Source organism: Gymnodraco acuticeps, unplaced genomic scaffold (genome assembly GCF_902827175.1).
Source record: "Gymnodraco acuticeps unplaced genomic scaffold, fGymAcu1.1, whole genome shotgun sequence".
NCBI classification, from domain to species: domain Eukaryota; kingdom Metazoa; phylum Chordata; class Actinopteri; order Perciformes; family Bathydraconidae; genus Gymnodraco; species Gymnodraco acuticeps.
Window position 1 is genome coordinate 979,877 of NW_022990238.1, and position 24,832 is coordinate 1,004,708.

Consider the following 24,832-nt stretch of genomic DNA (forward strand, 5'->3'; position numbering starts at 1 on the left):
ATCCAGTGGCTCGGCTTCACACACTGCAGAAGCTGTGATCACTTTGTGGGAGGAATAAAGCTCCTGAATGCACGACTGTAACGGAAATAGAGAAAGCTTCTTTCATCAGGGAGTAATGTGAGTTATCCCACTATATATGATGTCTCCATCTGTACACGGCAGGGCTGCCCTCCACATGTTACAGACCACATGTGTTGGCCAAATGTCTGCATCCCCCTGTAATGACTGAAAGGATAAACAAAGCTTTTATACATGACACTGGAATGAGATTTCCTCTCTGGATCAAAGGAAAGTGCTGGAAACTCGAGGCACTGCAGGATGGGCATGCTGTAATTCTGTCAGAACAACATGTGTTTGAGAGAGACGAGGCTTATGAAAACCAAAATGAGAATATTTTTGCTGGTTCTCTCTGCAAAGCCCAGCAGTGAACCACAGCGTGCAGTATAGTTTACTGAGCATATAAATGGGTTTTATGCAGTGTGGGTGTGTGAAATGCATATCTTGACAGCCTGCGTTGGTTATAAACACTGTAAATGTGGAATGAGGAGTAATAAAATCACAATTGCATTTAGGAAGAAACAGTTCCATTCCAACAATATGTCAACAGTTTGGAGGGAATGAACAGCAAAGCCAAAAATCGCCCGGTAAAGTCCCAAGTATGAGGGCTCCCAGTGAAGAAATAAACAATGAGAAATTTCAAAGATTATCTTCAATGGTATCTGCCGCTTTATTGTCACCGTTATCACATGATCACATTCCTGTTTCTGAACTCCACCAGCTTCAATAACACACAGGGGGTTCTGAACATATATGTATTTTCAAACATCCCTCGCTATCTGCACGGTCATCTGCTTCGGGGAGATATGACTTTGAGACAGCAGCACAGGTTGCACTGGTATTGTTCACAAAGATCAGGGAGAGGGGTCCTTGTATTCAGGGATTCACTACAGGATAAGAGAGAGGGTTTAAAACAGGAGAAGAAGACTGGCTGATTGTGTGCCCACATGTCAACTTTGATCCTTGATCAGAGGCTAGGGGTTTGAGAGGCCTTAAAGGCGGCGGGGCTGTCATCCAGAAAGTGTTTCATATTCTGATGCCGGCAAAAAATAGTGTCAGATAAAAGTGTGCCAGAGGAAAAGTGACATTTATTACATTTTCCAGCTTCGGAGTATGTCAAAAATAAGGCTTGTTTTTGGCTGAATGATTTAAAAGGAAGGCTCAACTTAAAGATAGACAGAGAAGTGATGGACTGTGGAAAAAGATGCATTTGTATGTCTGGAGAGGTTTATGTCACGCTAAAAACGTCCTTTTGCAGACAGACTGAACACTACTGAGAAGAAGAAAGAAATGACCTCAGTCTTTCCCTGCGCACGGTGCCACAGACTGTCCCCCCTGCGCTCACCCACCCACCCTGCTCACCTCAGCTCTCTGCAAGTTGTGGCTGCTCATCCTCTGTCATCTTGGTAAGTAATCCCAGTGTGCTCCATTTAGGAGACAACTGCAAGCATTTTTGGGCATGCTCTTTTCGTTTTATGTGTATTTGCAACATACATATAGAAATGATGAACCCCCACAGGGCCGAGGTAGGTGGTCTTATTAGACAAAATTGCTCCTTTGGTCAAGCTGATTGTTAACTTCTGTGCAGAAAATGTTCAGAGGTGCTTCAGCTCTTTATTCTCCTCAGTGATTATAACCCAATCAGGAACCTATAATCATTCCCAGCACCATGAGACAGTTACAGAGGTGTACTTAAGTTTTGCTTTGTGGATATTGTGAAAATCACATTTGCATTCACCAGAAATCCCTGAAAGGAAAGAAGAAACCGTTATAGGGAGATGAATTGACCCAGCAATCTTTCATTTGTACTTTGTATGTGTCTATGTGTGTGTGCATGTGTTTTATCCCAGCCTGCGCTTTAACAACCCAACTTTGTGGTATAGCAATAGATTAAAATATTTAATTTTGAAGATTAAAAGTTGATACCATGTTTGTCAGTTCAATATGATCCCAGATCAAGGTGCAGGTTAGTTTAGCTTATAAGAGCAGGAAACGCATAAACAGCTATGCTAACAGGTTTGCAGTATACTTATTATTAACACACACACACACACACACACACACACACACACACACACACACACACACACACACACACACACACACACACACACACACACACACACACACACACACACACACACACACACACACACACACACACACACACACACACACACACACACACACACACACACACACACACACACAACCCCTTATTTTACAACTCCTTAATGTAGTCAACATTAGAGCCAACTATCATTCTAGGGTTATCATTAATCATTCGCTTTCATACATCAACAATAATCCTGGATTGCTTGATATTATATCTTCATCATCAATATATGGCACAGACACACTTTAATGCTCCACATTTGATTTGTATTCCTTTACTTTTAAGCCAGAAAAGCAAATACCCTCTAATCTCGCCTGTCACTCTGCAGTAATTGTTTCTCTAGATCCACCGGCCTCTCCCTATTGGCTCGTCAGTGTCCCGGATTTGTACGGAGAACATCATGTTACGCCAAATACTTAAGACGGTGAAGACAGAGTATACTTTGTGTTTTCATCCATTTGTGTCTGTAACAATTACTGCAGGGAGTAAATGATTGCTTGGTCAAATCAGAATCCAAATTAATTTTGGATATGTTTTGGGGAAGTCCACTAAAGAGCCTTACTGCTGTCATTTGGACGAGCAGCTCTGTTTTGTCCCCTAAAAACACAAACCTCAAAACCCAAAGTGAGACCAGATGAGCCCTACAGGAAGGAGAGTGTGTGTGTTGTTAAAGAGGTTTTAAGGGGTTAAAAAAAGAAGAGGTTATACACTTAGAATACATTCCCACAGGAATGAGGCTCACAGACAACCCAATGTGATTATCAGCTTTACGACAAAGTGAGGGTGTGGTGGAGGTGGTGTTTTAAAGAAAGAGGACAGATACCATAACCGCGTTTCAACCTGAGGCTATACCTTATATATATCATAGGAAAGTTCTCAATTATATTTTTCGGCCATAAATATGAAAATCAGTAATTTTTGTAAATTTGCTTTTTTTTCCAAGAGAATCAAATCAAATCAAGTTTTATTTATATAACACATTTATAAACGATTTTTGGTGGCGCCAAAGTGCTGTACATATAATAAAAATAGCCTACAGTAGAGACACTTTACAGCAAATACAACAGCACAGATTGTTCAGAATATCAGTATAATGAAGAGAGAAGTTTGATACCAACATTATTAGCACGGTTGGCTACAGTCTTAGCTACAACCAGTAAGCCTAACTTAGCATTAGGACTTGAAAGAGCTATAGGCTGGATGTCTGAATGAGATAAAAGAAGATCTAGAGATGACTTTTGTTGAAATTGTACCCAAAGAAAAGTTCAAAAGAGATCACTCACCAATTTACAACCAAATACATATACCAATAGCCCCACAACATATAGCTTGTTACTAATTGAGGTTAACAGGTGACAGTTGTTGTTACCTTTTATACAGAGCCAGTAAAGCTGCATCCCCCTGCATCAGCTGAGCTGTAGCTACATTGTTAGCATACAGACATGAGTAGTATTGACATTATTATCTCCCTCTCAGAATTAAAACAAATCAGCGTTTTAACCAAATTATTTTTATTCAAGCCTTTCCTCTTCTTTATCTGGTTTATTAGAGCTTTGGAAAATGATTGTCCAAACAACTTTACACCAGAACATATTTGATCAAAACTTTTAAAGTTTCCACAGAAAAACTTCAAGCCCTAAAGTTTTGAAGATAATTTCCCACCAGGCCTGTTCTTTTCCTGGTGGGTCACATATTTGATCCCGTCCCCTTCGGCCAAAACAACTGACAGTTCCTTTGCTGATGGTTTAACTTTTTGAGTTGCACATAATTTAGCATTCCTGAGAAATGCAGACTGGCCCCACAGGGTAGAAGCCCATCTCCTGTTTTCTCTCTCTTCTCTCTCTCTCTCTCTCTCTCCTCTCCTCTCTCTCTCTCTCTCTCTCTCCTCTCTCTCTCTCTCTCTCTCTCTCTCTTCTTCACACACACAACACACAACACACAACACACACACAACACACACACACAACACACATACACACACACACACACACACACACACAACACACACACACACACACACCCACACACACACACCCACACCGACTCTGGCCTGCAGGATCTCATAGGGCAGGTGATAGGATAGCATTTTAACAGTGAGGCAATGGACAGAGCAGTTTTTCCCAGTTTTCTTTTTGAGAGCGAGAGCTCTCTTTTCTCACAGTCGATGTGACAGGTTGGAATTTGAAAAACATGGGAAACTCCAGAGCGTGGAGATACAAACTGCTGTGGTTTTACACCAGTAATTACAGTCAGTTAACACCCATATGATGACTGTTTTTATTTACAGAAATCGTCCAGGTTCGACTTGTTTACATAAATGAATGCATAGCCCCCGGTCATCTAATGAGACATTTACCCAGATGGTCGTTCATGCGCATCTTAAGCCCTTCCAATTGTTGTGTGAAAATTAACAAGCACTTCCATTTTGGGGGTGGTTCTGGCCCAGTTACAGTAGCACAGTGTTCGATCCAACCGGCGGTGTCAGTGAACTGCAAAGATGGAAAGAAAGTTGTTTTTCACACACTCGGCGGAAATAGATGGTGACAGTGACACATAAAAGGCAGTGCTGTGGTGTGGAGCTGACGTCATGGCAATCAACGTTTAAGACGACGAGGCCTTTCAATGAAGGAAAGCCACACGGAGCAACCCACAAGCATTTCAGTAAGTAACCGTCTGGGATTGGGTACCACAAGTAGTACATGTGCACGCAGGCTGGAACAATAGGCCTCTACAGGCACATGGAAGCATGCATAACACCCCGAAGGAATAGAAGTCTCTGCACGCATATTGACAGACTTCTTATACGCAGTCAGACACAAGCTGCAGCTCAAAATGTTTCACCTTCACAGCTCTGTCAGATTCGTAGCCACATGTCTCAGTGAATCCCCCGAAGTGAGCTTGGAGGCATGAAACTGTATACCGAAGTAATCACAGTTGTCTCTTTTTTAACCTCTTTCTCACTCGTCTAATGTCACGAAGACACAAACACGCACACGCAAGTTCCCCTCACACCCCCACCTCCCTCTTGTCCTTTTGCGTCCACCCTTCCCAACACACCCAACATCACTTTGGAGCCAACCACCAGATCCCACTTTTCACCGCAGAGCTGCGGATTAGAAAAGAAGGCATTTCCCAAATGGTCTGCGGCTTGTGCGATGACATGATTGTCAATCCGTTTTATTCTCTCTGTACTCTTTAGATCCTCACTCTCCTGAGTATACTGCTCCTATTAAACACCAGAAGAAGCTAAATAACAGTTTTTAAAAAACATGAGGCTCCTGTGCAGACTTGCTCACCGGAAAAGGCATTTTAGTTTTTATTGCAAAGATGAAAGACACATTGAAAATTGTTCTGTGCAGCTGGTCTCTAGCTGTTGACGAAGGCCTGCCTGCAGTTTTGTTTATTTGAAGAATATCTTGTATCTTTGTAGATGTATACTAGCAATGTAATTTAACCTCCTGGCTCTAGATGCTACTTGAATCGAATCCTCATGAAGTCAAAATGAATCACAGCAGACTTTACCTCCGATATAAATTACTCCCATGTTGAACTCGAGGCATTATGTGGATCTAGCACTGTTTAATGCTTTCAAGGCCGTTGAAGCTGTTGTATAAGCTCCAAACATTCCCTCTTCTCAGATCTTTAGTACATTCATCCTTTCAGTGATGTCTCTATAAAGCTGCAGGGCAAGACTGCGAGTCAGGAAGTCCTCCTGGAGGCGAAAAAGATGGATGCACCTGTGTGAAGGTAGTGAGACGCGAGGGATCGAGAGTGGGTGGAGAAGAGGAAGATCATTGTGTGTGGACTGAGAGATCAGAGTGTTTTTTTTGTTCTGTCCTCTGTCTCCATGTCCATCTATCATGCCTACTGACTTTGCTTATGTCTGTAGATTAAAGTTTGGGAAGGCTCCAGGAGAAGGGTGGGGCCTCACAGTCGCTTTGTTCTTGGCTTTTGTATTCAGTGAGCCTCCCCACCTGAGGGCCCGTTCATTGAGCATCTAACATACAGCAGAGCGTGTGTCTGACATCTTTTATTTCTTCAAAGGAGATGTACTTCAGACACCACAATGTGAGCATTAAACTGGATTGTTTCAGGATAATGACCACATCACTGCATAGAAAACCAGAACCAAACAGCAGGCATATTCTCTGATATACGTACGTCTTCAATCTGGAGTACATTATCTGTAAATATCTAATTCCAGAGACAGTAAAAAAGAAACTACAGCCATGCCTCTGCACCGCTAAATGAGTATATCCTGGGCGGTGGTTTCAAAGATCTGTCATGAAGGCTTTAAGAAGATTCTCCCCGGTATCTTGCGGCTATCGCAAATGGTCGACAGCTTCTTCCTCATACTGGAAATTACCAAATGAGAGTGGAACATTCTGCTTTTGCTGAGGAGGATTTGTAATTTGCTGTAATGGCTGACACATGTATACGCCATCAGCCGGCCTCTGGAAATCTCTATCAGTGATCACACAGGGAAGCACCTGAAGGGGCCGCAGATGTAAATGTAGTCTGGACACGCATTCATAAATGCAGACACATGAATGCGAGTAAAATAAATAAAGATGTCGAGATACGCACACAAATACATCAACAGAGAGATATTATCCAACCGCAATCCTATACATACAGGCACAGTTCACAACTTGAATGTCGTATTTGTTTCCCCAACACTGCTGCTCCCTGTTTGTTTCTTTAATCTCACTGTTTATATTTCTGGGTCCAAACCTGTCAGTGTAACTCCAACTAGAGCAATTAGCGTGAGGGAAAAGCAAATAAAATGTCTTGATCAAAGCAGAGCCTGGATCCTGACCTCATTCTGACTGAATCTGCCGCTAGTCCGCAGACAGACATTTCCAAAGCTGTGAATTCCTCAGAGCCAGGCTGGCCTCACGTTGGATGGATTTACAATGGCTGTTTGTGCTCCAAAACATATCATTATTCTATATTTGCCTGGGTCATGTCGGAATCCGCTGAGACCTTTGTTTTAGCACTTTCTTCTTTCAAAGCGGTTTTACATCGTAGTTGCATATAGGTTTAACATTTTATTTAAACTATTCTCGGAATCAATTTTCTCATCTAACTTAAGAAAATCAAGTGAATAAGCGTACGGTATAGCACTATTTATTCTTTATGTGCCAGACTATTTCACAGTTTGGGACCAGTTACTTCCACTAACTTTCTGACACTTGCTAAAAAATGGTCCATCACATAACCCTGTAAAAACTGACAGTTTAATGTATTGACTTTGCTTATTTAACAATGGGAAAACAAAGTGTTAAAAAAGTGAGCTTTTAAGTTGCTAGTTTGTGGATTTTGTAATCTTTGGATGGATCCAGGTTTGCTGTTCCCCCTTGTTTCCAGTTTCTGTGCTAAGCTAAGTTAGCCTTCATATTCACTATCCAGACAGGAGTGTGCTATCAATGTCTAACTTTTAAGTGTCTTTAACCAAGCAATTTCTATTTTCTCTGAGGACATAGGAAGAGAGGTGAATAAAAATAACAAATAAACTTCTCAATCAGCCAACACAGTAAGTTTGCCAAATTCATTTACTATCTCTGTCTGAAACCTACTGTGCCCAAGGGCTGAGGGTGTGTCAGTGTGTGTGCACCTCTTTCTCAGACAGATTATAACTTCACCTTTACCTCTCCTCGCTCTCTTTCCATCCATTCTAACAGCCGCTTGGTGTGTGAGTCAGGTTCAAAGTCTGAACTCCATCTCAGGTTCAACATCCATCTCTTTGCCAGAAGAAACTTTATACCTGCTGCAGCTTCACAGAGTCGGGGGAACATCCCGGTGCTGATCCTTCCTGTATAACCCCTGAGGTGCCACACTCAGCCTCACATACTGTATTTATGGTACGGAGCAGTCGCAGGGCCCCCCTCATGTTTCGAGCCTATTGTTTTTTAGGTTTGTGTCGGCAGACTTGTCACCGTGTCGGTTATGTGTTTGGCTCAGTGTTGAGTCTCAGGGTGCAGGTGGAGTACACGAGGTTGTGGATATACATCCTCAGGGCTTCTCTTATTCACAGAGATCTATCATATTGGTTCAAAGGGGCAAGGATTTTCCTCAGTGGGATCAGCTTACATTTGTAAAACAGTGATGTGCCTGTAGTTTATAATAAAAAAACACAAGCTATTATTTTTTTATTTTGGAAAGTTCCCTGAAAATATATCACATAACTTTAGGCATATGTAAATCAAACAGATCACAAATAATACAAATAAAAAGTGGATTCTGTTCGATGGTTTGTGGTAACAATGCGTAATCTACATTTAGTTATAAATAAACATAATTGATTATGTTTACTATGTGGAAATAAACACACCGGAGTCTCTGTATGAAGTTTATGTCCCCATGAAGCATGTTTATCTATAGCTTGAGGAGGGAGGGGTGGAGACGTGTAGAAAAGGGCGTAGGATAGGCAGAGGGGAAACCTTGAATGAGAAATTAGTAGACCTCACAGCAGCCTGGAAGTCTCATCTGACTGCAAATAAACGAGCGATGTTTAATGAGAAAACTTCCTTCATTTACAAGGAATCATTTAATCTTTTCTGACTAAAAGAGACAAAGATTATGAGGATATTTTTTCGACAAATCCATCAACTTTTCAATGTGATGCTTCACTTTTACGCAACAGGTTCTAAAAGATAAATGTGACTGTCAACTCCAATCAATGTAGGAAAAAGAAGCAATGCTGTCCCCGTTTTGGACCTTTGGCACCGAGCAGGAGATCAACTCATGGGATGTAGTGGATGCAGAGTCAGGTTCAACTTTGGCAAGGTGCTCTCCAAAGTCTCGGTGTTTTTTACCATGGTCCTGATCTTCACCTACTTCTTCTACTGCCTCACCGGATTCTGTGATTCGGCTCCGAGGACTTTATACCGCCAACAAGTATCAGACTATGACGCTCTGGACGATCATCGCCGCGTTTTGGACGAGCTGCGACCATCTCCCCGTCTCCTCCCGGACGCGCAGTCTCAGCGGAACCGCTCAGGCTCCGCGGACGCAGAGCAGGTGGACACACCCGGACAGTTTCCGCAACATATGTCGGAGAGTGCAAACGAGGAGAGCGCACAGAGCAACGGCATCCCCGTGTCCAACACTTTCGGCACCAAAAGGTTTCCGCAGGCGATTATAATCGGCGTGAAGAAAGGAGGAACCCGCGCCCTGCTGGAGTTTCTCCGCATCCACCCGGACGTGAGAGCAGTCGGTGCGGAGCCTCACTTCTTCGACAGGTTTTATGATAAAGGACTGGAGTGGTACAGGTGAGCAACACACAAACAAACACTCACGCAAGTTTAGGTTGCCTTTTAGCTCAAGAGTGTGTGCAAAAACTTTTAACACCTGTCATTTAAGATTAAACATTTAAAGGCTTTATTGCCAAATGCACAGTAGCTACAGTGCAGTTATGGCAATGAAAGAAAGTCCCAGGCAACATAAATAAGACATAGAAAAATAGTGCCAAAAGAAACAGAATATAAATGAAATAGTCGAAGAGAATGTTGAAAGTGACCAATGTGTAAGTACACTAAAATAGAGTATGTTACCAAGTAATAAATGTCCTTTGAGCCCCAAAAGGATGATGCCAAGTTTCTCTAGAATACAGCTCTGGACAGACAGTGCAGGGTGATGTATTGCAGGGTTAAGGGTCAGATGAGCAGTAGTGTCACCTGTGCTCAAGTGCTGATGTGTCCTGTCAATAGACTGGACAGCCATGCCTGTCTGATATATTCAGATCACCATAAGCCAATACTCTCCCTGCATGCTGCACTGTAAATCAAAAGGGGTCTCAGAGGAGCATTTCATCATCTTGACAGCCATATAAACATCATTTATACCCTTCAATATGACATCCTGTATTAACACTTCCACTGTATTCTGACTGGGAGTCATGCAGTGAGATGTTTTGCACATACTGTGTAAAGGATATAAAACCTGATATGTTGAATTATGTATACTGTTGGTCTTTGCTGCGAGTCACGATGATTTTGCCCATAACATGTTCATCAGCTACTGTCACAGCAACAGCAGCTAATTTGGGGTGACCAGGCCAACCAGATATATAATTTGGGTGTAGTTAAGGTCCTAAAGAAGGATTTAGGTCGGGTTGAAGCTGATTCTGATAATTTCCAGATGTTTACAAGCTCCCGAGAGATCCCACTTTTCCTCAAACTCGTGACAAGTGTCAGAATACTATTTCCGACCAGTGAGAATAGCATTAAAGCATCTATGAGGAGAGAGCATAGGTTTGACAGTCGGAAGAGAGCTGATAAATAAGCACTTTGATAGCATGATGGTTCTAGAAACGCTAAGGTGTAATTCAATCTTCTCTTGGCCTTTTTCCATCCCCCTTAGCTGTCTTTTAACTGCAAACATGAGGACACATGGAAACACTTTCACCACTGATCATTTGATCATGCTGCTAAGCTTCCTCTCTGTTTTCCTCAGTGCACAAACATGCATATCCACAACTCCTCTGCTTTAATCCATCTCTCTCCTTTATTTCCACCTTCTCACCACTCTTCCTCTTTTTCCTTTTTTTTTTGCCAGCTTCACTCTCCCTTACTCTTCCTTTAAGTGTAGAGGATGTCTTTATGTGGAAATACCTGTGGCAGACCTTGTGTTTCCAGGGCATGTTTTATGTGATTTTCTGTGTGTTTTAATTAGCGTGACTGGTGCTGTAAAGCTGTTACGCTTTAATGCTTTAGTTTAGTTAGTGCTGTAACACGGCAGCGACAACAACATGATCTGTGACAGTTGGATTGGTCATAATCAGGGTTGCATCTTATAATTCAAGCCCAAGGTGACTCATTCAAATGTCTTTTTGTTGTTCAATTGACAGCATAAAACACAAAGTAATTCAGTTTGGTATCATATATGACAAAGAAAAGCAACTGATCCTTAGATGAGAAGCTGGAACCAGCAAAAGTGTGTCATTCTGTGATTACAAAATGAACTATCAAAATAGATGCTTTTGCAGTTTATTTTCTGCTTATGTAAACAGTTATTCAATTACTCGTACATATAGACAGAAGCTGCCATTTATATTTGACAATTGAAAACCCAGATAGTCCAAGTAAAATCAGTTATGAATCTACTTTAAAAACATTAGCTGTTTTCTACCTTTTAATACACTAGATGCTGAAGGTAGAGTAGAGTTGGAGGGATTATCACAACAAAAGCGACAGCAGCAACATGATCCCAGTTGAAATCACTGAAAGATAATTCCCTTGCTGTCACTGAATCTCAGAAATTCTGGAAAATATGTTTGCTGTCAACCGCAGTGGCCTCCTGAGAAGCTGGAAATTGTTGAGCTCGGTGGTGTTTGTGTGTATTTGTCAGTGACAGCAAGAGCTCATCCAAGTGGAAAAAACAAGCCCACCTCACCTGACTGTCAGTGAACAGCGGGTCAACTCACTGTCACATCTGGAAGCTACACACACACACACACACACACACACACACACACACACACACACACACACACACACACACACACACACACACACACACACACACACACACACACACACACACACACACACACACACACACACACACACACACGCGCACACACACACACACGCGCACACACACACACACACAGTACGATTATAGGCTGCTGTGTATGACAGGCTCTGAAAAGCAACCCTGAGCTTTGACATTTTATCTTGTTGAAGTTCTCCGCTTCATCTGCAGCTCTCGGGTCAACAGGATCATATTTCAGCTATGCATATAGATGTACATTTTTCACTGGATCATTACTTTAATCTTAGTATAGTACGAATGAACGTGCATTGTCATATTACTATATTGATTCTCCTTTTTATTATACAATGGTCAATATAATTTTTTTTTAAAAATGCTTCCAAATCAGATTTGTTTTAATCATTTGGAAGACAAGTCATTATAAATAATAAAGACCAATGCAGAGAACACATGACTTTAGGATCTGACAACAAGTTGTATACAGGGATACTCCACCTGCTCCCACATATCTTGAATGGAGGAAATAACCAAAACTATAGGACAATTTGCAGAAGGATGAGAGTCCTGCTGCAGGGCTGTATATTGTTTTCAGATCTCCGTGCTGGAGACACTTCACAGTTGCAGCAATTTGGTTGTGTGCATGTTGTTCCAAGAGCATTGTACTCTCCGAGACAAACCAAGACCTCGTTCATGTGTGTTTTCCATTGCTTTTGTCTTGAGTGATCCAGTCAGTCCTTGATCTCTCCACTCAGCCTGTCTGTCCCTCCCTGTCCCTCCTTTGCATGTGTTTGCATACAAGCCTGTTACGGGAATGGAAAAGCCACAAATAGTGCTTTCAGAATGATGCAAAGATTTAATGAATTTCTGTGTCGTTTTATGGCTTAAAGGGGACTTCATCCGATGATGGGTTTCATATGGGACTTGAGAACCACCGCATAAAGCAGAAAACCTCAGTTTTCCATGGCACAATGGTTGTGGTTGTCACATATTTGTCATCATGATGCGGGCAGGGATGAGTAACAGACAGATTTTTTATTTTTGTATCTTCGGTTCCTTTACAACATTATAATGAGAACATTTATCGTTGTTGTTGTGTTGCAGCAGAACACACTTTTTAAAAAAAGAGATTAGCCCTATTCAGTCAAAGAGCTTTGATTTAAGAATAACATACCTCTATGTATTTTATATTTTAAAAATGCATTACTTTATTCTTAATTCAAGAAAAACACCAGTCCACAAGTTCCATCAATACTTTGAAAGCTTGTCAATTGCCTGACCTACAGTCTTGACACCAAAGGCCATGCCCGATCGGATTGCTTAACATGTAGTATAAATCCTCTGAGGGCAGCAGCACAAGGGCAAGTAGAAACGACAGCACAGCTAAAATCACATTGACTCTTTAGGAGACATACGTTTTTAAGAATAAGGATATGATGTGATGACAACAGATGATTTTGAAATGGTATTATGTCGGCCTTTAAGAAAATGCATGGATAACATTTTTAGATCAAAAAGCTAATAATCTTTCAAAAATAGAAGATCTTCCTCATGCTTTTACTTACTATCTATAAAATATAATATAATGAAAGTAATAATACAAATGGACATTTTTGCTTTAGTTGATATTTACACAGAATAGAGACACAGTTTTGCAGTTAGATTACTTAAGTGTGTTGTCACATGTAATTTGTCAGTGTACTATGCTTACGACTGGTACTGATTGACCTTTACATTTCTGTAGTTTAGTTCTGTTTAGGCTGGTAGGAGAAACAGTGCTTTATTTCACCATAGATTCATGTGAAAACTGCATGCAAGCATGTTTAATTTCAGTATTTTCTAGGTCGGATTCAAACACTTACCATGTCAGTTTTGATATTTGACATTTGAAATGTTGAAAGTGGACTCTAATGCGGAGCGTTTTCCAGAGCGTGGGTGATTTTCCCAACACCTCATTCTGTGTCCAGCCCAGAGGCCATTAGTGATAGAGGCTGAACAGGACTGATTGGTGTAACAGACCAGGAAGTGGTTTCTGTAGTGTTGAGTTGTATTGTGTTTTAATGGTGGTGGGTTTCGGCTGTGGTTGGGTTGAGATGGTGTTATGGGGTTTGAGAAGGCCCACGCTCACACCCCATATGGTGGGAATTATAATAATTTGAGGCGCATTGTGGTGCACTTTGGGGCGCCTTAAAAATCTTTCAGTCGTGCCGTTTTAGCTCAGGACTGCAGTTAGCTTGTGAAAAATGGGCCTACTTTGTGTCACTTGGCCAAAATGTAATTTTTCAGATACTTGGTAGTCATGCTCAGTTGCACTGCCATTTCCAGAGAAGAATAACGCAAGCTGGAAAACAGATGGGAGTCAATCATAATGCCTGTTAAGCATCAGGCTATTGTCATTACAAGGACGGTGTATTATTATCTTTTCTCTGGCACATTTGTGTCCCTTGCATCAAAAGTAGTATCAAACTTAATCCAATATTTTATTAAGATATGATACATAAGACCGTTGTCGAAAAAAATTCCTCAATGAGGTTTTAAATAAACGTATTGTTTTGTTATTGGCAGAGGTATTACATATTCTGAAAACCATGCCTGATCAACATTTTTACCCTGGTAAATATCACTGTGAGGCCTACTTTGCCAAATGCTGAATCCATTACTGATTACCACCAAAGCACACTGACTTCCTGTTAAGTCTTTTAATTATGACTGGATGCTAACATGCCATATAGTCACTAATTAGCCATTGACCAACAAAAGGTAATTTATCATATGGAAAGGCCCACACACACATGTGCATGATTTTACCCCCTACCCACCCACCATCTTTCACACACACATTTCCAAACTCATTGCAATGGTATCCTGCTGTTAACCACCAAAGATGAAAATGTAAAACACTGTAGTCTCTGTGGGAGTGTATAGAACTTCAGCTAACCTCCTGTCGAGAAAACCCTCCTCTACCTCCATTACTCCATCATTATTCATAGGAAAGAAATCTTCTGATAATAATGTATTTAAAATCTGTGGGTGGCAGCAGTCTTTCTGCCAGTCATGTGGTTTCCCAGAGGGGCCTAACCAACCACTTCCTCCCGCTGCCTATGGAGAGAGGTGATGGGTGTGTCTGCAAAAGCTCGGAAATTCACCTCCAGGCTGACACATGCATCTTGTTTTTAGTGTTTTTGTGTTGACTTATCACTTATATCACAGCTCTTGTTCACACTTGGTGACTAGCTGCTGTACAATATTGTTTTTAATGTTTTGTCTCACTGTCAAGCACATCCCTAGGCAACATTTGGGTTTAACGCATGTCAATTTGTCTTTCTTTCCAACTTTGCCGTCCATGAAACTCAGAGGCCTCGTCGCTTGCTCAGGTTTCTGTTTAGACAAAGAATATGTAGACAGCATGGTGGCAGTCTTCCTTATTATCCCAAGTACAATGACATGCTCTTGTGTGTGCAGGGTCTTGAGTTGTATCTTATCAACATGTGTCATATGGGTTTATGGTTTGTCATTGCAGTGCACCAAGGTTATAATTAAAGCAGAAGTTTGAGATGGGAAATACAATTATTACATTTCTTGCTGAGAATATCAGCACCATAGTCCTTTCGGTCTATTCATATCAAGCTAATGTCAGCAGGCCTATAGCTTAGCTTAGCTTAGCACACTAGAAACAGCTTGCTAGCTCTGTCAAAACATAAGAAAAGTTCACTTATTAACATGTTACATATTCTTTGTATAATCTACTTAATGTTAACTGTAGAAATTTACTTTCTGAATGGTATAGATCAGTATTTTGTTGAACATTTGTTGTTGTTTTCTGGTCAGAGGAGAATAACAGCAGATGTTTCAACCAGGCATGAAGGTGTAAATCTGGGGTTCCCACACATCCTGAAATGCTTAGCTGTCCCTGGCCCGGAGGCTCCTTCAGTCACCCTCTGAGCACAGCAGCACTGCTGGGAAATGTTTTCCTTCAGTTTGTTGTTTGTGTTCCTTCTCATATATTTACGGCCTTAATTTTCCAGTGACTCATTAATTGTCTTTTTAGCTCTGAAGGCGTTTGGATGTAGAGACGTCTGCCAGAGTCAGTATTAGCCTAAATTGTCCAGTAACTGAATATTACTACCATTGGAAATATATATCATTTTTGTTTTGATGATAATTGGATCTTTTGGGGATCTTTTAATCATCTATTCTTTCTTGCCAGAATGCCTTTTAGTGCGCTAAATGGGATCAATTTGCAGTACTTCAGCGGGAGAACCCATAATCTCGGGGGCAGGAAGTCTCTTGGCCACATCCTTGTTGCCAGGGTTAGTATAATCTTCTGATCCAGACTGCCTCGAACATATCAGTAGTGTAATCGGCGGTGTAGCACTCCAGGGAGGAAAAGTGCTACATCCTTAAAGCAGCAGGGAGTTCCAGACTAATGTGGCTAGCTTTCCAATACTGGGCTAAATAGAAAACATATTTATGCTCTGAGTAACTCTCTTTGCACACCAGTAAACTGAAAGGCATGTTCCCTTAAGTTAGATGAAATACCTTTATTCGTAAAACATATATAACATAACACTAGATTTGCATGCATGGCAATACATTAATCATCCCTGATATGTTTACAGTTCCTCCTGACACCACACATAGGAGGAGACTTATGATAGAAAATGGTTATTATTGATCTTCTGATAATGAGACAGATTGTGATGAGGTGGATAGGGACTGAAGGAGAGACGGGGAAAGCCACAATTTATTAAATATTCATGAGAATGGAAAGAAAACTTATGGTCAATTACTGAAGTGACAAGTATGTGAAGGAGTGAAGGACAAATAGAGACGAGTATGGATGAGAGAGGAGAGGACAGAGGGAGACGAGCACTCAGTTTCTCATCAGTAAACACTCACACCTTTGCAGCCATATTGTGTGTGTGTGTATGGGTACACCAACACACACACACACACACACACACACACACACACACACACACACACACACACACACACACACACACACACACACACACACACACACATACACACACACACACACATACACACACACACACACACACACACACACACACACACATCGCACACACACACACACACACACACACACACACACACACATCGCACACACACACAGTGAACAATCTGTCATATAGAGACAGACGTATTGATTAGACACAGATAAACTGGGGACAGACAGGCAGCGATAGGCCATTTGCAGCTCTTGTAGTTGGATAATAATCAATTAATGGCCTTTATTGGAGGAATCATTTAATGGGGGTAGATTGAAATGGCTTAACTTTAAGTAGGAGGAAACTCGAAACTTACACAGGAACAAGGAGTCTTTCTTTCCTCCTTGAAACTTGTCTTCATGGAAACTTCACGACAACAAATATACGAGAATTACAAAATGTTTCTTCAAAGTTGCAGCATATTAGAAACACTATAACATGCAATATTACCTTTTGGTTCCCCTTAAATAGCACCTTAATAATCCTATTTCACACTTTCTGACGGTATAATATTTATATTGTGTTTGACCTGGTTACGGCTCTTCATAAAATCTTTGTATCGTTAACATTGATGAAAATACTCAAATCGACTTTATATTTCTTCACCAGCCAACCAAATGGACATGTTCTAGATGTCCTGTGGATCAGTTGATTGAAATTGTTTTTAATTGATTTCACAGTCAGTTTTGTAAGCATGGCTCTATACTGGAACAATTAGCTTGGATCTTTCCAAAAGTAAAATGCATCTCTAATCTCATTGAATCTTTATAAAACTTAGGTTTAAAAACAACATGTGTTTTTTTATGAGACTAAGAAAATAATTGGGCCAATAAATAGTCCGGTACATAATCCCCCTAAAACCTCAACATGCTGCTTTTAGACTTTTGTTTTTGTACAGACTGAACAAACTAGATACACACTGTAAATTGCTGGCAGTGGGGTTGAAAGGGGTACCAAGATTTGAATCTCCTGTCAAGAAAGTGAATAAGTTTTCGAATATGTCAAACTATTTAGTGGACTGAAAAAAAAAAGTCTGTAGGTTTCAACAATGTTTTGACTGCACAGAAAGAGCTTGCAATGACTGATGCAGCAGCAGGCTGACCACCGACCAAGTACAGTGTTACCTGTACTTTACCTACGGGCTGCTGCTCCTAACCACGGTCAATCACTGCCTTGTGTGAAAGGGCCCATGTCATGGCCATTTCTACTGATCATAATTCCATTGTTGAGGTCTACTAGAATAGATTTATATTGTGCAATTTTCCAAACTCACATTGGTTTCTCATACAGCATCTCTGTAAAGTATGTGTATTCACCGGTATTCACTCTCTGTCCTAAACGGCTTGTTGGAGCTCTTGCCCCCCTCCCTGTGAGCCCAGTGTGCTCTAATTGGTCGGGAAGTTGCGAGGCTCGTTGCTGCGATCTGCTGCAAGGAGCGGACAGGCTTCCGGGTCGGCGATACAGCAACAAGCTAAACTCATCCTGAGCACACATGAACACTCACAGCTGAAGTAAAAACAATAAGTGTGGCTTGATATTGAGTAAGAAAAAGGTTTATAACGCTGTGAGAATGGGTCTGCGCGGAGAGCATTTCTCCGCGATCCCAATTTAGCAGCCCGAAAAACGTTTACCCATTTAAACAGTTGTGGTACCTTGTTTGTTTTAAACATCATAAATACACAAACAACAATGAATACTTACAGGTTGTGTACCCAAATCTCCCGCTGGTCCAAACAAAGTAGGAACAGCATCGTTCTTCAGTGCCCTACGCTGTACATATCCGGCATGAATCGCTGAAAGGTTTGGGAAGCTTTGTTTTGTGAAATGCTGGCAGAGGGTGTGGCCTCTGGGTATTCACATGTCACAGTACCCAGGAAGTAAATAATGGAAAATGAGAAATCTCCAACGAGGCGTTTTGGGGCAGCATAGACTGTGTTTTACTTGCTAGAGGGTGTACTTTGAGGGTTTTTGACTCTGCAGACCGTTTACATGCATACAAACCTTCATAATACACAAGGGGACGGGTAATAACCGGAAAAGCATGACATGGGCCCATTAGGCAAGGCAAGGCAAGTTTATTTATATAGCACCTTTCAACACAAGGCAATTCAAGGTGCTTTACAAAAATAAAAGACATTCAGACAAAGGCATTTAAAAACAGTCATTAAAAAGAAAAGATAAAACAAAAATTACTATAAGATTTAAAGCTGAGGAAGGTCAGTTTCACCAGCCCTATTTCACTCACACATTAAGGTTTTCCTATTAGTTCTATCAGCTCTAACCTAAAGAAAATGAATATAATGTTGGCTAATGGCGGTCAAAACTCAAGTTAAGTCAGTGTTTCTACATATTTTAAAATGAGGCTGATTGGATTATTTTGATCAACATCTGGAAACAAACCATGAGTCTATTGGACCATTAATTTATGAATTCTACCGTTTGCTTTTCTATAATCATCTAATCAGGGTTTGACCACAGACAATCTCACAAGAATAACTGCCAAAATAGAAATATATTTTTCTTTGACAACTTGATCTATTCCTGAATGGCCTCTTCTTTGAAATGTGGACTTTGTGCAGACTTTCAATCTGAAATGAATAAAGAGTAAAAGCTCCATTACTTATTTATTTAATTTGAAGCCACATTGAAGCTCTGTTTCCAGTAACATATAATATGATTTGAGTTAATGAACTACAGACAATTAATTTGCTGTTTTAAACATGGCTAATCATCACAATTGTGCCTCACGCAGCCCTTTAACACACAATGTGGACTCAGGAACAAACGACACATCTGACATATGGTTCCCACAATGCCTGTTTGCCAGATAATACTGAAAATGTATAGGACAGAAGATACACACAGAAAGTAAAGAAGAGAAGAAACTATAGGAACATAGAACAAGTTAAGACATATGTAAGAAAATATGTAAATAGATTTGCCAATATTGGTTTGGATTAAAGATTAATATGTGTTGGATTACTATGCAAAATAGATCTCTGCAATATAGTAACACATAACTCAACTTGTGCGTTTTTACTGCCGTATTCTTCACAATATCATTCCAGCCATATGTTCAACACACTAGCTGAGCTCAGCAGTTTGCCATCCTGGTTGCACTTCCTGCGTTTGGTCTGTTTGAGTCCTGGAACCCGTAGGGGAGGAAAGGGTTACGAGAAGGGGGGTACTTTGCTCTTGCAGGAAGAAAGGGGTGTAGTGAAAATCTGTAGGAAATTGCCATTAAGTGGTTCTTGAGGCTTTGTGGTTTGACTCATCAGTGAGTGGATGGTCCTGTTGTACAGGCTTAGAGTGAGGCTCAGATGGGCTGGCCCTGCTGCATGAACACACTACAGTGCACAAACCTTTAATCACACAGAGCAGAGAAGCGTGCTTTAGTGTTAAGCATATCTAATGTGTTTACCTTCGTCAGTTTGTACCACACATTTGATTAGGCATACCCTAATGGTGCGATTTACAAAAACGCAGAGCCTTTGTAGTTAAGTGGTACGGCACCTTTTTACCTCAACATCCCAGATTTTCCAGCTTTGGGACCTATATGCAGGGGTGCACATAACTTTTTTGCCCTGGTTCTCAAAGGAGCACCTGGAGATGTTGCTTGGTGCTCATCCTTAAAATGAAATAAACCGTAACTTTTGAGGGGGTCTTGACTTTATTTGCCAGACACACGGCACTGAACACACATGCAGAGGTGAACACAGAACACACATGCAGAGGTGAACACAAGACAACATTAGCACGACCAGTAATCCTACAAGCTGTCATCACTACCCTCCTGACTGTTCTCCTCACTGTCTTCCTCTCAGACATGGTAGCTGATGATGTAGGCCTACTACTTTCTCTCTGGTTGAGTTTGCGATTAGCTGCTTGCATCCACAAGTCAACAGCTGGTTTTGGGTCAAAAGTCTCTGTTGTCATCTTAGACAAGTGGATGTAATCAAATAAGTATGTGAACATAACCAATAACCTACCATAGCCAATAACAAATTAATGTAACTTATTTTATTGTTGTTGTTCATATCTTATTTTACCTTAACATTTATATATTTATGCATTTTTTTAAATCTTTCCAGTTGTAAAGGATATTTTTGGTTTACTGTCCTATAGTATGCATTGGAATGATTTAAAACCTGTTTATCCCAATAATTATAAAGGAGTGACTTGAAAATATGTGTTTACATAAATTGTGATCAAAACGTTTGAGACCCACTGAGACAACTTAGACTAAAGTGAACTATCTAAACACTCCACAGTCCTTTACCTCACTGAGCTGTAGTTATCAGCCTCAGTCTGACTGGAGAGGACTCTCCCTCCACATTATTGGAGACACATCTTCTTCTTATATCCGTTAGAGCAGCTAGCACCAGATACTAATAACAACAGCGCCGGAACCGGTGCACCCTCCCTCGATCCCACGCTCACTCGCACTTTGGCTGTGAGCTGCGGGCGCCAGATAAGCCAACATCCCCCATCTTCATCACTTACAGCGCCCATCGTACAGGGCAAATGAAACGTGTAACCGGGGTGAAAAGGGTGTTACATTTACTTAATTATGAATGTTGTTACATCAAGGCCGAAAATTAGGATGAGCCCCAACGGTCAAAAAATTGTTTTTCCCTCCCAGAGTTGACAGCGCAGCGCCTCCCCGGATCTGGCGCCCTAGGCAAACATCTATTACGCCAGTGCTACGGAGCCTACCCTGAGTTCATATGCAACTCGCAAATATCTTTCTCTCTCTCCTCTCTTCTCTCTCCTCTCTTTTCTCTTCTCCCTTCTGTCTCTTCTCTCTCTCCTCTCTCTCTCTCAATGTTGGTACGCAAATGCGCCTTTTTTCAAATGACCCGGTGCTCATTTTTTGGCGGAGGTGCGCATGCGCACCTGCGCACCAGTTATGTGCAGCCCTGCCTATATGGCATGTCACGCTCCTTTCTCTCCCTTCCTCATTTTTGCAAGCAGAAAATGTGCAAAAAAGTATTTGTACAACTGACACAAACACATTTGTCAAATGTTTTTTTGTAATGGAATGGGGTTACTAATCATACTGATGGACCCAAACTGAATTATCAACACACTCTGAAGTTCCTCTCGGTTCCACAGAGTGTTTCAGTGTCTTTTAGCTCATTGTTTTGACAACTTCACTCTTTTGGTTTGCTCTTGCCAGAAGAATTGTTACCAGGTGTAGCAGGCGGCTGTTTTTATCCAAAAGCTCTTACAACCCAACTGTATACTTCCTGCCTCGCGGCAAACGGCAGAAAAGGCTAAATTAACAATGAGCTGGTGAACATAGTGGAGCAGTTAGTGTAATATATTCCCTCATAAATGGGTGGAAATCAAAAACAGAGCTTTAAGGAGAGTAACATTTGGATTCTCAAACAAATAGATGCTAATTGATATGGCCATGGTAATATAGCAGTGTTGTGTTTACAGCTTATTCCGCTAACCCAAGTAGCATAAATAATTGTAATAAATGAACAATTCTTTAGAAAAGCACCACATATGTTGCAGCACAACCAACTGTTGGGGAAATATTTTCCAAGGTCCATAGCTTTGACCCAGTTTATCATTTCATACTGTCCTGACTGAGCAAACACACTTGTAACCTTGGCTGCTGTGCTCTCAGTGTTTTGTCTCCCTGTTCCTGCCTGTTGGCGTCAGCTGATAGAGGTGTTATGATTCTATCTTGTTATGCACAATGTTGATTATTCTCTCTGAACTAGCTAAATACATGGGTCTGGGGTAGAGTTCTTCAGAATTGACGTGGCAACTCTCCTGTGAAGTCAGAGACCCTCTGACTGTGTGACTTGTGATGTGAATTCTCCGGCCGAAACTCGTAATAAACCATCAGTGTTTGACATCAAAGCTCCTGCTCTTCCCGTGTTTCCTTCATGAGTCGTCCCACTGCATTGCTACACAGAAGTTTCTCCCACTCCAACCAAACTTTGTAATTGTGAAAGCTATATTTTCAGTGTGAAACCGAATTTTGTGTCTGACAAGTATCTTCTTTTCATTTAGGAACCTGATGCCTCGGACGCTGGACGGCCAAATCACTATGGAGAAAACACCCAGCTACTTTGTCACAAAAGAGGCTCCTAGTCGTGTCTGCACTATGAACTGCCAAACCAAGCTCATTGTGGTGGTCAGAGATCCCGTGACGAGGGCTGTTTCTGACTACACCCAGACACTGTCCAAGAACCCAGGCCTTCCATCCTTCCAGAGCCTGGCTTTAAAAAACTCCACCACAGGTCTGATTGACACCACGTGGAGCGCTGTGCGCATCGGCCTTTACGCCAAACATCTGGAGAACTGGCTTCAGCACTTCCCCTTGTCTCATTTTTTGTTTGTTAGCGGAGAGCGGCTGGTGTCTGATCCAGCTGGGGAGATGGGCCGTGTTCAGGACTTCCTGGGTCTGAAAAGGGTTGTTTCAGACAAACACTTCTACTTCAACCAGACAAAAGGTTTTCCCTGCTTGAAGAAGCCTGAGGGGAGCAGTAGACCACGCTGTCTTGGTAAGTCTAAGGGCAGACCCCATCCCCAAATCCCCTCCGAGGTCCTGCAGAGGCTCAGAGACTTTTACAGGCCTTTCAACCACCGTTTCTACCAGATGAGTGGACAAGACTTTGGCTGGGAATGAACAAGGAGATTCCTACCAGAAAAAGATGACAATTTGACTGTTTAATGCTCCACAGAACTAAGGTTCTCAGGGATGCGGTACAGGAATGCAAAGTCCACAAACTTTATTCTGCCTGAGTGGATTCAACGTGACAAGCAACCTATGAACTGTGACTGTTGTGTTGTAGAGTAGAAGCCGACGTGAACACAAAGCTGCCAATATGCAAGTTACTCACATGGCTTTGTTTTTAAACTATTAAACTATAGACTAAACTAAAGAGCAAAGTGTGTACCAAGGGGGGAAAGACATTCCCTTTGAAAATCATTTTGGATTTTGATCAAATAAGCTGATATTTATAGTTTCTGTTGATTTGAAAAACAACAGTTACAGTTTTTTTTTTATTGAATAAATGTATTTATTTTGCGACAAGGCCAGACATAAAACTGAATATGTCTTTATTGACAGGACATAGTAAAGAAAATGTCATGCCATGATTAACCACTATGTCTTCTTAATTATAAGCAGTGTTACTTTGACTGCATTTATATTTCCATTACATTTGCTGTTTCCAAATGTCCTTTAAAATATTACATGTCTTATGTTGAAGGGTGTTTCTCTGTACATTACAGTTGATATCTCAATAATACCTCATCTGTAAATATCAAACGTATTAAGAAACCACACATTCATTCATTCCATTTGTAGACATATGTAGATAGTTTCTCCTCAAAGCCACACACATTTTAATTGCATTGGCAGTAACCACTCCGCTGTTGCTTAAAATAAAAATACTGTTTTGATCTGTGATGATTTTGAACCAATTAAAACTCCATATATAAAGTACACAAAGCACAGTGGTGTCTATTAAACCTTTTTTCTGACTCTGATCTTTTGTTTCGTATAGTAACTTTTTTTTTGACATGACATCAAATGTTTCCTCATTTTTATATTATGCATTACTGTAATGGAAAACTGAGGCTGTTAGTTTAAAGGCTTCTAGAAGAGCGATATATATTTGCCCTTTCAACAGTAATCCAGTAAACCGTCATAATAAAAGTGTTAACTAATTTCAGGGCTTTCTAAAACTAAAAGACACAAGAGCAAAAGTGTGAGAAATGGATACAACAGGTATTAGCATGTCCGCCAACTAGCTACCTACAATAATCTACTTTCCACAAAAGTAGAACGTCACTCGGGGAGCGCAAAACCTTGCAAGGCTAGCAAAGTGAAAAATGAAGAAGGCACTTTTAAAAATGTAAACTGTAAGATTATCAATCAGAGAGGGTTGTGTTTGAACAAAATAACACTTTTTTTTTCTTCTTAAAAGTCCTACAACTAGCTCTGCACTGCAATCCAAGACCAACGTTTTCTATATCTTGTCTTGTAACATTAATCATGTATGTGGCCATTGTGTATTGTCAGCCAATGTTAGCTGAATTAGCTAGCAACATCTAACACTAGGAACAGAAAGCTTGACAGGCATATAAACGGTAACTATGGGGCGCAGGCATAGTGAATGCT

At 41.0% G+C, this 24,832-nt stretch overlaps 1 protein-coding gene across 1 annotated transcript; it reads left to right on the forward strand.

The window, feature by feature from the left end:
• The first annotated feature begins 1,440 nt into the window (after positions 1-1,440).
• LOC117548721 (heparan sulfate glucosamine 3-O-sulfotransferase 6-like) lies at positions 1,441-23,772 on the forward strand. Its single transcript, XM_034220144.1, has 3 exons — positions 1,441-1,463; positions 8,862-9,447; positions 22,714-23,772. Exons 2-3 carry the CDS (start codon positions 8,921-8,923, stop codon positions 23,330-23,332), a joined length of 1,146 nt encoding a protein of 381 aa, XP_034076035.1. The 5' UTR covers positions 1,441-1,463; positions 8,862-8,920; the 3' UTR covers positions 23,333-23,772.
• The last annotated feature ends 1,060 nt before the right edge of the window (positions 23,773-24,832 follow it).